Raw genomic sequence first — 17305 nt, forward strand, 5'->3', positions numbered from 1 at the left:
ACTGGCCACACTTATACAGTTCTTATTCCTTCTCGCCGCTCCTGTACCCTCCATGGAGCTAGAGGGTCTTTTTACCTCTTTGGTTCTCTCGTTCCTATTTTTGTCTCCCCTTTCCTTCTTTTCTTGTTCTTTGGTTCCTTTTACTCCATCTGTTTGACCCTTCATGTTTTCCTCCTCGTCAGCCCGCAACGCTGATCATTCTATATCTTTCAATTGCTTTTTTCCTTTCCCTCTTTTAACAGCCTACTTTCTCTTCTGATCATTGACTAATGTTCTGTTTCTAGCTGTTTGTCTCTCTTCTTTTGCAGCTTTTTACTCGCCTTTCCGCACGTTTTCCACATTATCATGCGATACTTACTGTTTCCCTTTTCTCTCCTTTACATATTTCTTGGTTGCTCTTATGGATACTTGGCAATCTGGGTTTTGTATTTTCCCAGGAATCTCCCCCCTTTGATCCTGTAGTCCTTTCTTGCTCTTTCCTCCTTTGCTTCCCTACATTGCCTCTCTTCACTTCCTTCAAAACCTTGCTCATTCTTGAGTCTATTTCTCCTTGTGTCGTTTCAGACAGGCCAGCTCCCTGCATTGCCTTGGGTTTCCTTTCTTCTCCTCTGATTTCTTTTCATTCTTTCCAGTTGCCTTTTCCAACACTCCTCCTCTTGCTCTTCCACCAACTCTTGAGGTTGCACCATGCTCCTTTTTTCATGTAGGACACACTTGGCCCATGGCCAGGTTTTCTTTCACCTCCCTCAGTTCCTTCTTTTCCTCTACCCTTCTACAGCCTTCTCACGGGGACTTCCTGTTTCAACCTTGCTTTCTTTCTCTGGGACAGTCCTAATGGTTCCTCTACTGCGTTGCTGCCACCAAGCTGCTTCTGTAACTCAAGGCTTGTTAGAGTTCTAAATTATATATACGTGTTCGCCCCATGGGCATATTCACTTGTGCTCCCTCTTCACACCTTCCATTGGGTGTAATAAGGGCTTTCCTCTCCTGGCTCTTCTCATGTCCACTCTAGGCAACTTGTCTCATCCAGGTTGCCCTCCACACGATCCACTCACCTCCAGCTTCTATCTGGTGCTTCCTTGCTTCCCACGCCACTCCCTCAGCCTCTTTCTGTGCCTCCTTTCTTCGTCTGATGAACCCCTTACTCCTCTGCACATTTTTATTTTACAGTCCCTCTCCAAAGTAATCTCCCTGGTGCCCAACTCCACCTCACCTACCTGTGTTCCTTTCTGGTCGGCTTTACCTGGACATGCTGCCTGCAATGGAGGTCCTCCTGTCACCCCACAAACTACCGCGTCACTTCCAGGCTGGCCATTTTGAGGTCAGGCAGTGCCATGTGGGATGACGCCCGTCTTTCCCGGAGCCTCAGTAATTGCAGCATGGCATGGGCCACTGCATTTTAAACGTGTTTCCACCTCACAGAACCCATAGGATTCAGGCAGGGGAAAAGTGGCTCCCTGTGATTTTGTCACAGTAGGTAGAGTCCTGAAAACTGGAGTGAGGCCTTCCTTTTCTATAATTTTTCAATGAGAAAAATGGCCATCCAATATAAAGTGCACATTTAATAAGCAATGAACACTCTGACTCCCCCATTCACACCACCTCTCTCTCTCACACACACACACGAAATATTTAATTATCGTGGTATGACGGATTTCTTCCTCTTACAAGCTCGGACCTAAGAGGTGTTAACTCATTGCAGCAATACCAGAAGAATAACGGGCTGAGTTGGCCCTGCCAGGTTCAAACCTGTGAACACAGTCTGCACACATACGTATTAAGTGAGTACTTCACATACAGAGCTATATTACTCGCTAACCTGAGGGGCCCCAACCCCACAATCCAACTAGAACTCCTTCAAGAGGTGCACAGGCAGGTGCCTTTCAAGCCCAGTACTGTTGGATCACTGTGCATGCCTTTAAAAACATATGAACGCTTTTCCCCTGTCTCACATTCTGGATGGATCTTAGCCGTTAGTCAATGCTGGCACCCGCGGATTGATATCCTGCAAATATGAATCTGGGCTTGCGCCACAATAGCCACAGAAGCAATAGGCAGTTAATGGTCACTCTGTGTAATTCTGATAAGTGTTGTGCTGAATAGTGTTTCGTGTGTAAGCACGGGGCCTACAACTGCTTTGTATCCACTGCTGAAAAAAGCACGTTTGTACATCATACAAAAGTCAAAAGTGTCTGACATCCAGTTTCCCATCAGGCTTAGGCTGCCTCCTCTTGAAATAACTTTATTTGATTGTACAGGCTGCCTGCACCCTCGGCGTTCTCCACGGCACAGCTGCAAATTTCTGGGAAGGCTTGAGCACTGGCTTACTATCCTGACCTTCTGGCATCCAGTCATAGAAGGGATGCCCGTATTGAGCTGCGTTTCGTGCTGCCTGCCTGTCATTTCCCACATGTGCTGACCAAGAAGTGTTGCTGTCACAAGTTGACGGCCAGCAGACATTGCCTCAGCCATCTCCACAGTAGTGGGGGAAGGAAGATGCCTATGGCACAGGCCTACGCGGCTGAGGCTTCAGATCAATTTTCAGGATGGTCGAGCCACGCAGAGGCGTTGCTAGGGGTGGGCTTAGGGGGCTAAAGCCCCAGGTCTTTTGGTTATAGCCTCTGGGACTACAACCAAAAGGCTGGCTAGCCCCGACATTAGCTTAGCCCTGATCTTTTTTAAACCTAGCAACACCCCGACCCCAGCGGCCTGGGCAGAATGCACCCCTGTAACCCTGATTGGTTCCCGTAAAGTGTAAAGTAGCATTTTGGCTGAGGAGGAGAGGGGCTTATAAGCCATGGTCACCCCAAGTGGGAGCGAGGGTGGGCTAATCAGCTCCTGACTACTGTCCCACAGGTAACTTCCGCTACTTCCTGACCTTCGTGACATAACATTTATTCTTGAACATGTATCCTGGTCTGAGGGGCAGTGCATTCTGAGTAATGCACTCTTGAGGGGGGTGCTTAGCTGAGTGAGGGCGAATACATTCTGGGATATGCATAACCCTGGACAGATGTACTGACAAAGAAAGTGTGTTGATTGGAAGATGCAGTCCAGTGTAGGGCATGTACATTGAGTTAGGCCAGGTGTATTAAGAATGAGGTTGTATACTAGCGACATCCGTTCATATTGATGCTGTATGAATTCTTGGGCAGTTGCACCATGTAAACAAGTGTAAATTCTGTAGATACATTCATATCATGGCATCAGCACTAGGCGATGCCAATTCTTGAATAGTTGGAGCACTTGGGTTTCCTGCACTAGGACAGGCAGCGTACACTTGAACTTGTGGTGGCATGTATACGGAGTGAGGAACCGTGCATTTTCTGATATGCTGTTTCATGTGAGCTTTGGTTCCCAGTGATCCAGAGAAAGTGGGGTCCTGTGGACTAGTGTGGGGTACTAGTTGTTCATCTACTGCTCTGGGGCTTTGAGCTGACTTGCAGTCAGTGCACTATAGAAAGGATTTCCTGTGGAGACCTGTGCACAGTGTGTGGCAGTGTGCATTCTGGGAAATGGAGCTCTCTGTCTGAGGCATTGCCCATTCAAGGATCTGTCATTTTGTGGGTATTTTGTACTGAAAAAGAAGCGTGCATTCTGGTACGTGTGTCGAACATCTGACCATATTTTGCCAGGCTAACGAGGCAAACAAGACTTTTAGCGCCATTCGAGTTCGCATATGGGATCTGAGTTGGACCTGGTATGTAATGGGCAGGGGAGTTGCTAAGTCTGGAAAAGACCCGGGGCTACGCTGATGTTGGAACTGTTGGGTCTGGGGGCTAGCTAGTCTTTTGGCTGTAGCTCCTGAGATTCTATCCGGGGCTACAACCAAAAGACCAGGGGCTATAGCCCCCTTAGCCCCTCCCTAGCAACGCCCCTGGTAATGGGTATATATGGCATATGGGAATGGAATGCCTGGGCAGATGACGGTGGACATGGCCATATGCTGGATGTAGATGGGCATATAAACGGCTCCTCTTCCTGCATCTGAGGTCAGTACTGGGAATGTAAGGTTGTCCTTGACAGGCATAACTTTTTTTTTATTATACCATTTCCATACTTGACTTGAAGGATGTTAAGGAGGAATAATGTACTTTCTGCACAATTTACACGGACATCTTCGTCGTGTGAATTGTGCAGAATGCGTGCTATTTATCCTTTGTCCTTGCGAATAGACACTTCCAAAAAACAAATGTATTGGCTACATTACACTTTGTATGCACTGAAAGTACGTACGTTTTTAATGCGACTGCCTTACGTGCCACGTCATGTTACGTCACTTTTCACTTAATGTTCATCCCTCACCAATTGGCACACACACACAGCTGCAGAGTATCTAGCCGCGATGATGGCCCGACTCTGTCAGGCTCGCCTTCTTGAGTGTTTGTAGCTCTTGCTCGCAGCCTCCTTCCCACCAGCAACGTGAGGGACTGGATGGGCCTTGTTTTATGTGTTCCCTGCTTTCTAGCCGTGAACTCCATGGAGTTCTCCGGCCTGCGCACCGCCAGCAGCTCCAGGGTCAGCGAACGGGTGGGCCTTTTGAAATGATCGCTGTAAACGCTTTTCTTGTCTTCAGCCCATCAACTAGTCACCCCTCGATGACAAACAGCAGTTATCCTGATGGTATGTCATGTTTTAGTATTTACCAGCATTGTTTTTATTTATTCTAATCTACAATGATTCGGGTGCTGGGACTGCCTCAATCGTGAAGGAACAGCTAATATTTAACACCTAGCATCAGCTTTTTACCTGTGCTCACTGCGCTTTCATAGATGATGTGAGTGATGTGCCAACGCTTCTCACGTTATGCTAAATCTATGTTGGTAACGTGATTCTACATTGTGAAGTCAACCCATTAACCCACTCCTGGCTGCCAGAAAATGAGATCTCTTACGCTCCCCTCGCAAATGGTGCAGGGCTGGCTATACAACCGACAGGGAGAAACCAACTCAACATTTCTGTGGCGCATGTAAGAAATTAAATAAATATGGGCAGAGTGACATACCCATTGGCAGAAAATGCAAATTAGGTTGAAGCCCTCCTGTAACATGTTTATATTCTGGGCCTAAATTATCTATGCGTAAAATCTGAATATGTAACAACTAACACACGCTTGTAAAGTGTTCTGTTTAGGACTCCCAATTACATGTCCACGCCTCTCCTTCCCACCCTGTCTTTATTGACCAAGCCTGACCAGGGAATTTAAGATTTACGGTCTCTGTGGAAAAAGATGTGGGGACCCCATCATGTGCATTTCTATCTTCGACAAACAAAAAATTACATTGCAGGGATGGATATCAGTCTTTTTTGATACATTGATACAATGTTGAGACAAATGTTGCCGTATTTATATATTGTTCAGCTACTATAGCTTGATCTATAAAAGACAGTGGGGGTCATTCCGAGGTTGGAGGTAAGGGATTACCGGCGCCTGTAAGGGCACCGATGGCGGTAATCCCTTACCTCTGTATTCCGAGTTCCCTTTGCGGGTCCCTCTTTACCTCCTGCTTTTAGCAGGAGTAAATTACGGGACCCGCAAAGTGAACTTGGAGTAAATTACAGCACCGTAATTTACGGTGCCGTAATTACCTCCTTCCCCATTCCCATTGAGCCCTATGGGGGCAGAAATGGGGATGGGGAAGGGCTATGGTGAATGGGGAATTACCGGTCCATCCAACCTTGGAATGGACCGGAAATTACTCCATTCACCATGCCGGTATTCCATGGAGTAAATAGCTCCATGGTTGCCAATCATGGAGCTATTTACTCCATGGTGTAGTCCTAACTCGGAATGAGGGCCAGTACCTGTAGCACTCGATCTCTGGGAGGTAACACTCATTGGCCCTTGCATGCTTTCTCTCGAGCAGGGCCGTCCTTAACATGCACAATAAAGCTCTACATTGTTTTAAAGCCACACCTGTTTGTATTATTTGGTCAATTTTCTACACATCTATTGTTCTCGATGTTTGTAAGTCAAAGACCAACAAAACCACCCCAGACAGACATTTCTGCAGGATCTAGCCACGCCCACTACCAGGATAAATGCAACAACCTTTTTTCAACAAGTTACTTCGAACACTGCTGTTGACTGTGGGGTAGGACTGATGGCCGAATACTATGGTCTACGACAGTTGAGGACTACTCTGGGAGTGAGAGGGAAAACTCAGGATGTCCTAACATGCATGCTGATGATGATTGAGGATTAGGACTAACGAATGAGGACTAAGAATGATGACTGAGGAGAAGGAATGATGACTGAGGAATATGTCTGATGACTGAGGAGTATGTCTGATGAGTGAGGAGTAGGACAGATATCTGAGGGATAGGAACAATGACTGGAGATTATGACTGATGAATGAGTACTAGGACTGATGACGAAGGAGTGCGGGCAGAATTGAAGACGTCCTAAAATGGACACTGTACATGGGAGTGCTGCGGGTTCAAGGCTGTCTTTTTTTCTGTTTGTAGCAACAGGTCTAGTCAGTGCAAAGTGACACACCACCAGCGTGGGTCTGCCTTAGTTGCACTTCCCCAGCCAATGCTAGGACTTCTAGATTAATGTGGTGTGTGCTCTTCTCTCTGGAAGATGGGGGATAAGGCAGACATTTCCCTTTATTACAGTAAGATGTAAAACAGGGGAAGCCTTGGGTACTCGGGCAGTGCTTCCCACATCCCACGGGAGTACCACAAAGTCCACAGAAGCAATATATGTTATGCTCTTTCTAAATCCCTGGTTGGTGGAAGCAGTCAGGCCGGGTGCAGCCACAATCTTGTATTCATTTCCACTGTGCACCCACATGCACTTCCATCACGCTGCCTAGGCTTCTCCCCACCCTGCAGCAAAGCCCTCCCCTACTCATCAGTGTGCAACGGGACGGAATCAGGTGGCAGACCTATTTCTTCCCGCCAACGCCTGAGGGCAAAACCACCAGCCAGAGTCATTACTTTTCCCTTTCTGTGCCGCAGCATGGAAACTAGAGACAGAGATGGCCCTCTTCCCTTACCATACAGAGCTCCCAGAGTCTGCATGGAGGAGCAGCTAGGGCAATAGGACCAACACTTGATAGTTACAGGCCTCTGATCTTTATCTCTGTAGAGAAGAGGCCTGCAACTTGTGGCTCGCCAGATATTTTGGACATGTCCCATCAACTGAAACCCAGCATAATCAAAGAAAATCCATAGGCACCCCTCTGCGAGAACGAACACGGCCCATTGACCTGTTCTTTGGGAAGGTACCCACTCGAGAGTCCGCAGCAACACTTTAGCTCACTATACCTTTCATAGATGGGAAATTTCCATTTGCATATCAGTCTTTGTCCCGCACACATGGCAGTCCAGCACCGAAATGCTATGGCAATTCCCATCTGAGCAAGAGTACCAACAGCATCCCCATAGACGTGTTTGAGCCTTGTTGGGCCTCATCAGTGAGGTGGAGCTCTGTGTGCATAGTCAATTGTGGAGGATCATTTGTGTAGTAGTCCAACACATCTGGAAAGCCGCAGGTTGCAGATCCCTGAAGGCAGTTTCTCTCTATTATTCCCTTGGGCGAGAGGCTAAAACGTCCTAGCAAGGCTTTTGAAAGTCCCCAGATCCGTTATGGGCTGCCTTTGACAGCATCCCCTGGGGCAACAATGTCCCCCGAGTCTCTCCCTTGCTTTAGTGCTCTCGTTCTTTTTACCACATATCCTGGATCAGTCCACCTCCTCTTGTTGCCAGGGTAGCCCAGATTCTGAGGCAGAAGTCAAATGTTGAAGGGGCAGCATCCAGAGTCGTCCTGCTGGGAGAACGTACCATTGGAGGCCATTTGCTGGCCAGGTGAGCCCATGCCACATTTTAAGACGGAGCTCAATTGTTTACATTCTTTTCATCTGTTTTTTCTCCGGAAGAAATACAAGAAACAAGGTAAAGCACCAGTGATTTCTTATCTTGCCATTATTGAATTTTTTGTTACATTTGCCAATCCTAATTTAAAAAGTCTATGCCGGTGTGAATGTGACTAAAATTTGAACCAAACATTTGTGGTGGGTGTTTGTGCACGTGTTTGGGTGTGTGTGTGGAGGATGGATATCATACAACTCAGGAGTTACACGTGGCCCAACTGAAATGAGTGGAATAAGGGTACAATACTAAATTCAGCATATTTGTACCCATGTTTTTGACATTTTGTAGTACATTTCAAAATTACAAATTCAAATGTTTTGGTGCAAGCGCAAAATCGCTTTAAACTGTATGGTCTGCGTAAAGAACACGTCTCACTCTCGTCTATTGGAAAACTCTGTAGCTCAGATGGGTGGAACTCCTCCAGGAGACAGGCTCAGCTCAGGACGAAACTGGAACACAGGAAAGAAAAAAAAGAGGGACAAGTCCTTCCCTTGCTACACCCCTGCCTACCGGGGTTCCATGTCATTTCAATGGATTAAATTACTTTGATGTAATTGACTTCTTGCTATTGCTTCAAAAATATACTTCACATTTTTTTGGGGGGGCCCATTCCCCTCTTCTCCTTTACTACCATCCCTCTACCTTCCCCTCTTCCCCTTCACTACCAACCCCACCCCCTTTTTGACTGTGTCAGGGTGGTGGATTTATGGTAGGATGTGCTGGACAGACTTGATACAATCTGGAATATTTCATTCCCACAGAAATATGTCAGCAGTGATTTTACAGCCACCAAAAAGCAGATGCAACATTGATGCTGAGTCATTATGTTGGATTAACAAGTCCCCTCTGGTGGCAACTAAACAAATACTGAGGGTGTGGAAAACGAGAAAGAAACCACTTGTGGAGGCTGGTTACTGGATATGCATATACTGTCAAACTTTGAAAAATCAATGTTTCATAGACAACATAGAGAGGAAACATACATGGAATTGTGGGGCCCTTCAATTAACTATATGGATGATTACAGGTTAGAGTGTTTGAATATGAAATGTATATTTGTTGGGTGTGAGGTAGGGCTGGCATCGGGGTGAGTGTTTGTCTTGCATTTTGTCTGTGGGTTTGTTTTATGTTTAGTTCTTTGTCATTGTATTCTAAATTAGGTTTTGGGATGCAGGTAGAATTGATATTTTAAGTTAATATATTTTTTGCAGTTCTAAGGTGATGAAATAGATGATATATATTTTCATTGTGTTGTAGTTGTAACAGCCTAAAGCATGTACATTCTTTGATGTATTGTATTGATAGTTAACTGAAAATGAAATAGAGTTAAAAAAAAAGAAAATTCCAAGTATTGTTCATAGTAATATCAATGAAGTAAATTACATCAAAGTAATTTACTTTGTGGAAACAATGGCAGACCCTTCAGACAATACCTAGGTACCACGTAGGCTCCTTGGGTTCTGCATCACATCTCACGCCAATGGCTGGAACACGCAATGCCACATATTATAACCCCTCCTCCATTCCTCACACAACATGTAGTGCGCTCCGTTGTTTCCTATCTAGGTTTACGCTCTAAAAAAATGAACAAATACAATAGTCATGCACAGTGGAAATTGAGTCACATTTCTTTGCTAAACATGGGATATCATCAATGGCAACTATGAAATGTCATCATGCACATATTGCGCTGTGATATTTGATACTCACACTTCTGCTGCACTGTGGTCCAGAGAGAACACATCCGATTGAGTTTCAGCGAGAGGCGAGTCACATTCTTGCACTTGGCTGAGTTCTTCATCTGTGATGATATCAAACACTACATCATCTAGTGGTTTTGCATCTTCGTCTGTAACTAACATAAAATCACATCTAGTAAGGCTGGCGGCATTCTCCCAAGCGGCATGACTATGTGTGAGCGGGGCGCGACGATGAAGCACTTGAGGATATTCTCTGCACAGATATCAATTACCTCCCTTTTACAAGGGTCTCTTTGGTAGAAGTAGACCAACTGGCAGTTCACCTCCACATTTTGCATTTCAGAGAGACTGGAAACCGGCCATTTGAAACTCAAGGATGGGGCTGTTTTTATTGTGCCATTTTGCAAAAATGCTGTACACACTATACAAATGAAGGAAAAAAGTATTGCAAGTAACATGTAAAATAAGGGTCTAGAACTGTACTTTATGATAAGCAAGGTCTGCTATTCCGCAACTGTGGGTACCGGTGACAGTGACTCAGGCCTTTTGCAGATATGCAGAAGGGCCTGAGGTATAACATCTGACTTATGCATTTATGTTGTCCCGTTCAGATGATTTTTCATTAAGATTTTATGGGATATGTACAAAGGGTAAACAACAAAGTGCATAACTTGTGAAGGAGGGAGCGGTTCAAAGAGGGAAGGGGATGGTAGGGGGAGTGGACATGAGAGGGAAAAGGTGTTGGGTGGGAAGGGCAGTAGACGGAACACACATGCATGGTGGCTGCATCCATGATGTGGTGAGGTTGGTGTGATATATATAAACGTACAATGCACTTGCGAGTATGATTCCCAACGATGCACACAATAGTAATACATATGAGCTACAAAGCTGAAGCGCGATGCTATTGCGGATGTCATACATTAGAGGTCACCCAAGACAACACTGCCCACAATACCCATGAACAATCACCAGACAAACGAATGGTACCAGCACATGTGAAGATAGCACCTATGCCACTGCCAATATCAGTGATTACTAGGTTTGGAAAATGGTGCACATTAGGAACATGCGCATACTTACGCTGTATCACTGATTCATGCAGCCGGGCACACAACACTAAAGCAGACACATTCGACCTCAGTTTGCATTATTTCTACTTCTGCTAGTTGAATGCTTTCTTAATTGACACAAGGATTTACAGCCACACTTCTCTGCCATCCCATCGTTAACGTGCAGAGGGGTAGAAGGTAGTCTTGGTTTAAACCTCCTGAAACACTATGTTCAAGATTGCACTTTGCAAAGACCCTGGAGAGGTGGAGAGGTCTGCAAACACAGGCAATTGACAAACTGTGGGGCAGATGGCCATCAGGCATTTATACCCTTTGCAGTTACTCTAAGGGGCCTACAAACCATATATGACAAGCAGTTAAGATCCTCCTGTGCAAATAACTAGGTGTGGTTTGGAGGGGTAGAACAACATTCAGCAACTCCTAGCAGATGGAAAATACCTTCTGTCTTCCTTTGCCCCGGGGACACTACTCGCCTAACTTGGGAAAGGCTAGCCCGGTGTGGCTATTCTTAATTAAACACGTGTGACATGATGAATGATGACCACCTGAAGTTCCGGAAGCAGCTTAAGACCTTCATTTTATCCTCTGCTTTCTCTCTCTCACTCACCTGCAGGCCTATCTGTCTGCTGCACCGACTGGCTGCCTGGCTACCCGCAGAGCCTCACTGAGTACCAGGCTCATCCATGATCAGTCTACACTGCACTGCCTCCGGGCCTACCGCGCACTTAGGGGCTGTAACAGTAACCTCTACAATCCACTGCCTCCTTGCACTTACCCAGAGCCGCGCTACCCGGGCTGCACTTACTCAGAGCAATTGCTGCCTTGATTTCACTTCCCACTTCCCTCTCCCTGGCACATCCCCCTTTCGCTTCCCCCCTGCACTTTGCACTGTCACACTTGCACAATCTGAATGACACAAGGCCTACTAAGATTGTTCGTCTTGTCCTCCCACTGTCTTCCCTACCTTGTCTTGTCAGGCCTTGAAACACTTGTGTATAAGCACGTTATAAATGACACATATCATATCATGTAACTGATGTCCTGTGCAATGTAGGTTCACATGCATAGGCCCCTCTCCATTAATGCAAAAGAAAAGCGGTGATGGCTGGAAGGTTTGGAATTAATCGTAACCTCTGGTATTGTTCTGGGCAACCCTCCAGACCATCGTTCTTCGCCTGCCAAGCCATTCCAAAAGAGGAAAGACCATATGGAACTCAGGCTTGGTCCCACCCCAAAAGGGGCAGTCCAGCCCAAACTGCTTGGTCACATCCCTTCTGCATGAGACCACAAGCATCCCTAGACATGTTTCGGCCATGTTGGCCTCATCTGTGAAAAGTAGCTTGGGTCTCTAGGTCCAGCAGACACCAGTCCCACTCAGGTTGACAAACGCAAAACAAAAGAGGTGATGGCTGGAAGGTTTGGAATTAATCCTAACCTATGGCATTGCTCTGGGCAACCCTCCAGGCCATCGTTCTTCACCTGCCAAGCCATTACAAAAGGGGAAAGACCATATGCAAATCAGGCTTGGTCCCAACCTAAAAGGGGCAGTCTGGCACAAACGGCTTAGTCCCTTCTGCGCGAGACCACAAGCATCCCTAAACATGTTTCGGCCTGGTTGGGCCTCGTTAGTGAAAAGTAGTTTGGGTATCTAGGCCCAGCAAGCACGAGACCCACGTCTGGGCATACCCGTCCCACTGGGGGCGACATAAGCAAAACAAAAGAGGTGATGGCTGGAAGGTTTGGAATTAATCCTAACCTCTGGCATTGCTCTGGGCAACCCTCCAGACCATCGTTCTTCACATTCCAAGTCATTACAAAAGGGCAAAGACCATATGCAAATCATGAAGGGTCAGGCCAGTCCGAACTGCTTGATCACATCCCTTCTGCACGAGACCAGAAGCATCCCCAAGCATGTTTTTGGCCTTGTTGGGCCTCATCAGTGAGGAGTAGCCTAACAAACACTTTCAAAAGGATTCCTTCACCGGCAAATCCAACAGGAGGATTGACTGTATGATTTTAAAGCTATCCAGCTACTTCCATATCCTGTCCCTTTAGTATTTTTCTGCATACAAGCCAACAAAGTTAGAGTTCCAGTTTTGGAGAAGTGTCCGTACTTGTCGTTCTTCCAAGAGAATACTAGCCACGGTACTTGGGGAGAAACATTTAGCAGAGTTATCACAGACATGATGTGAGCAGGTGATTGTGGAAAATTCGGCATAGAATGCAGAGAGGAGACCGGTTTTCTTTCACATGAAGTTTACAGCCCTGATGAGGACCTTTTAGAGGTCGAAACACATGTCGGCTGGCTATGTGTATCAATTGGACATTAAAATATTATTTCCATTTAAACACATTAATGTGATTTGAGAGCTTTGTGTGTGGGACCATCAGGTACTAAACACATACATGATATGACAAGTGGGAGCTTAGGTGCTCATGGATCACTGCTAATTAGTTTAGTGTGTTTTCATGGTTGACCTTGGGCTGAGGTCTATAGCGAGTATCCGTGCATGTACCCTCCAAATGAATTTACAATAATGTTACTTTAGAGATAAAGAATTTGGTAGTTGGTTCAACTCAATAGCCCATCAAAATTGATTTAAAAATGAACTAACCCGTCTATGAGGGCTGCTACTCGTCTGCCTGAGAGAAATAATAGGAAGGAAAACTAACAAATTCCTCTAATTTTACTCACAACGGTAACTTGGTAGATTTTGACCGATTTGTTTTACTCAGCACGGTCCCATTTTGTCTTTCCAAATATATTATATTATGTGCAGTGCTTCATTTGTAAAACAAATAAGTGCCTTGGCCCGAATATTTTCTATCATTCCTGTGACACTGCAGGTGGGCAGTTCCCCACCACTTCTGCCACCACCCATAGCTGCTCCCCACAGTGTCAACATATTTGGGGTTACACTACAGCTTGCAACTGCTCATTGTGGTTGATGGATGCACTACTATCACCACACCATAATTAAAGTGAGTCTGACAGAACAAGTGCTGGGGCTCAAAAATAAGTGCCAGGGCAGAGAAAACACCCACACAAATTAAGCACTGATTATGCGCCTTAATATGTGAATTTAGGCTTGTAACGCTTACATTCAAGAAAAGGTGTTCAACCTTTCATGTGCCAGAGTGTTTGGTCCAGTATATCTATATGCGCTCCTTTAACTTTGCTATTGATGGACACCTGCATCGTGCATCTGCAATGAAGATTTGAATGGCCAACAATAACCATTCTCAACATAATTCCCTCATAAACTCGAGCAGTAAGTGAAAATATCATCTACCAATCCACCCTGCCCAACATAGAAAAAGCAACTCAAAGACTGTGGTAAACAGTTATGGCAAACTGCAGTGTCATGGGAGCCGTTGACCCAAAATAATAATTAAACATTGCCGAGTGGTCCTTAACATCTCATGACAAATCAGCAGACCTCGGGGATCCCTTCACCACCATTCTCAGGAGAAGATCAGATACAACTTCTAGCCATCATCTTCACCAGAAATCAAAAAATCATTCAGCTCACCAAATAACAGTCATGAACTATGCACCTGCAGCCTGGCAAGGAAATATCATTGAATATTCCTACCTCCCTTCCAAGACGCCCGCCCTACTTGCAGGCTCATATTTGATTGCGGCACATACCGCACGGAAGGGTCCCATGCACACCAGCACCATAGCTAAGAACCTACAGCACCAGGAGGCCCTTGCCTACCCACACACACACACCAGGATTCCACCCACTGCTGGAGGGAAGCAAAAATGACATGCTGCAATTCAGGGTGGACTCTCAATGTAGGATCAGTGTATCGCGTCCCATAGTCATACAACATAGCACGCTTGTAGTTGGGCTATGGCATTGCATGGATTATTGCGATCAGATTTTGCTTTTCGATTTTGCTTTTCGAATGCCTCCGGCCGAATCCAGTGAATGTTGTGCACCATGATTTAGGAACTTGGCCAGCAAACACTGGGCAAGATGGAAAACACCACCGCCAGTCATCTGTCACCACAGACCATGATCAAAGGCAGCAGCCCATGATCTTTGATGCTCCCGTCAACAGGCCAGATACCACTGGCTCACCAGCAGCCCATTTCATTTCTGGGTTTGCATGGTTCCTCTAGCACCAATGGGCAATGGACTTGGCAGGCTCCCAGGATCAATGTCTCTGTGTTGATGTGCTGCAGTCAGGCAACCAAACCTTCACACCACCGGGAGGGGAAGGAATCTACTTATTCTTTTTGTGCAAATTGTATGTGTTTTAATGCAGCATTATTTCAGGCGGGTGCGGGGCCCTATATAAGTGTGGTTATATTCCCCCCTACACACCAGCTCTCCCCAAGTGCTCATTATTATCATCTATGGTAAAATGTGACTAAGGGCCAGAAACTAGGGTGCTTAAAAAGAGCAGGTATGTAGATTTGATTAAACAATAGCTGCACTGTGACTATAATTGAAAAACTGGTACACATTTCTGAAAACTATACAGAAGCATACACACACACGCGCGCGCACACACCTATATAAATAGCATATTTTAAGGACTAACCAGTAACTTTTCGGGTTTCTGATGTTGCAGCATGTTCTGTGGGGGAAGGACTTTCCTGGCTGTTCGACCCTTCGGAATCATCGCTGAAGACCACAACACTGGGAGCGCTGAAGCAGGCATCACAGCAGCGTTCCCTCTTGCCGCTGTGTTTTGTCATCTTGTAATTATTACAGCAGTAGTAGCAGAAGATGCCTCCACACAGTCTGAAAAGAAATGAAGTCGACAGGTGACAATCATGGACCAAAGAAGTGGACTGCTAGAGACTTTGTTGCTACGTTTCAGGTTGCCCAAGGGTAGTGTACATATAACAGACCATTACTGCTTACTCATAAAAATTGAATATTTGCAAGAACTCCAACAATTGGGTGGGTTAGGGTCACATGTTTTTACATGTATATCATTTTATACAATGTCTTAGCTCTGATGCAAATACTTTCATAAAGTTATGTTAATCTTATCGCAAAATACAGAACACGTAATTGCTTGAAAAAAGTGAGGTTCGAGACGCCTTGAAAAATGGCAATATAAATTACTTTACCAAATTAATATAAATCTTATAGAACTTTATTCAAATACGGGGATACAACTACTGAGAGAACACAACCCCTGCAGTGTGCAATGAAAAAGAAGCATTCTGTTATAATCTGTAGTGATGGGTAATGCAAATTGAAGTCATCTTGGCCGCGGAAGGCAATGGCAGTGTAAGAAAGAGCCTGACAATTTGATGGGTCAGGTAGCATTCACCTTAGTGCAAGGAAGCTGTACTGATCTGTGGGGCATCACTGAGGCGCACATAACACTATCACCATCTTCTAGTCCCGGTTGATGCTGCTGACGGCCTGTGATGATAACCCCCCTCTGTATGCTGAGTGTGACGAAGAGCCTAACAAATGTCAAAGAATAAGGTTCATAACTAATGCATCACTATCTCCTTATTCCAGGAAAATGCCCAAAACGAGGCTTTGGACTATGGAATCTTTGTACCGGCAGTGTCCAATTTCTATATGTGTATCTAAATTGTTCCAGTACAACAATGCAGTTAAATAATGCATATTTTCACTGGAGCTGTTTTTCTACTCAGGAAAACCTTTCAGTACTACAGAGACACGAGCTGCGCAGAATATATCTCAATTTGCCTGTGCATCTTAAAGCACCATGCATCTGATAGTTGTGTTTGTTGCCTGAAGCTAAAACGGCCACAGATCCACTCCCCTATAGTCTCAAGGGGCAATTGGGCACATTGTTTGAAAGAATACCTTTCATAGGGCCTCATTACGAGGTAGGAGGTAGCCATGGCGCTATTAGCGCCATGGCTACCCACTTACCGCATTCCGGGTCCGTGTTCCCGGAATAGGGATTTACCGGGTCATTCGGACCTTGGAGTGTCTTTAGGATGCCTTTTATTTGTTTTCCTGCAAGGTTAGTGAATATGCCCGCAACGTTGTGTGAGTCCTGGTCTCCTACTGCTCTTAAAAAATCATTGAATTCCTCCACCATTCCTCCCACCTCTGTCTTTGGTCGTGTTGTGGCTGCAGGGAAAATGGGCCTAGTCTCCTTAGGAATATTGCTCTCGATGACATGCCGGCTATGATGCTTGCAGGTACACCTGCTCCAGTTGTGCTCCTGGGTCGCGGCTGCTTGCATGTTGTCCACAATGTCCTCTCATGGGCTGGTTACTGACTTTGCTTTGGCCATCGGTGGTGGTCGTTGGTGTGGTTTGTGCTGCGCTCTCACTTTGCTTTCACTAGGTTGTCTCCTGAGGTCCCCCCCACAGCCCTCTGCTGTGCACCCGGGTGGGGCAGCAGTGCACTGCATCATGCTTGCAGTCCTTCAGTGTAGGTAGCCCTGTTACGGTCCCTCTTCAATGGGTACCGAGTCCTGTTGGTACTATGCCTTGTCTTTCTTTGTTCCATGGCTTTCTCCAGGTCCCTGCAGTGTGATTCCTGTTGTATGTCTGTCCTCAATGTTCCTTCCCTTCCACAATCTTGATCTTGGTTCCCAGTTTACGCTGCCTTTATTATTCTTTCCTCCTCAATCTTCCGTTACATCAGTGTCTTCCTTGCATACTTTCTCTACCTTGTTGTTCCTGCGGTA

The 17305-nt window shown here is 45.8% G+C and overlaps 1 protein-coding gene across 3 annotated transcripts in view; it reads right to left on the minus strand.

The window, feature by feature from the left end:
- The window catches only part of FYCO1 (FYVE and coiled-coil domain autophagy adaptor 1), a 1135599-nt gene that overhangs the window by 252301 nt on the left and 865993 nt on the right, over positions 1-17305 (minus strand). Inside the window, exons 14-15 of one of the 3 annotated variants that reach the window (XM_069613367.1) lie at positions 15212-15414; positions 9592-9682 (exon numbers count right to left, since the gene is read on the minus strand). In XM_069613367.1, coding sequence (XP_069469468.1) covers positions 9592-9682; positions 15212-15414 — 294 coding nt within the window. Of the gene's footprint in view, positions 1-9591; positions 9737-15211; positions 15415-17305 lie in introns of all 3 variants that reach the window. The other 2 variants (XM_069613366.1, XM_069613365.1) reach the window with 2 other exon arrangements.

Source organism: Ambystoma mexicanum, chromosome 5p (genome assembly GCF_040938575.1).
Source record: "Ambystoma mexicanum isolate Mex_15411 chromosome 5p, UKY_AmexF1_1, whole genome shotgun sequence".
NCBI classification, from domain to species: Eukaryota; Metazoa; Chordata; class Amphibia; order Caudata; family Ambystomatidae; genus Ambystoma; species Ambystoma mexicanum.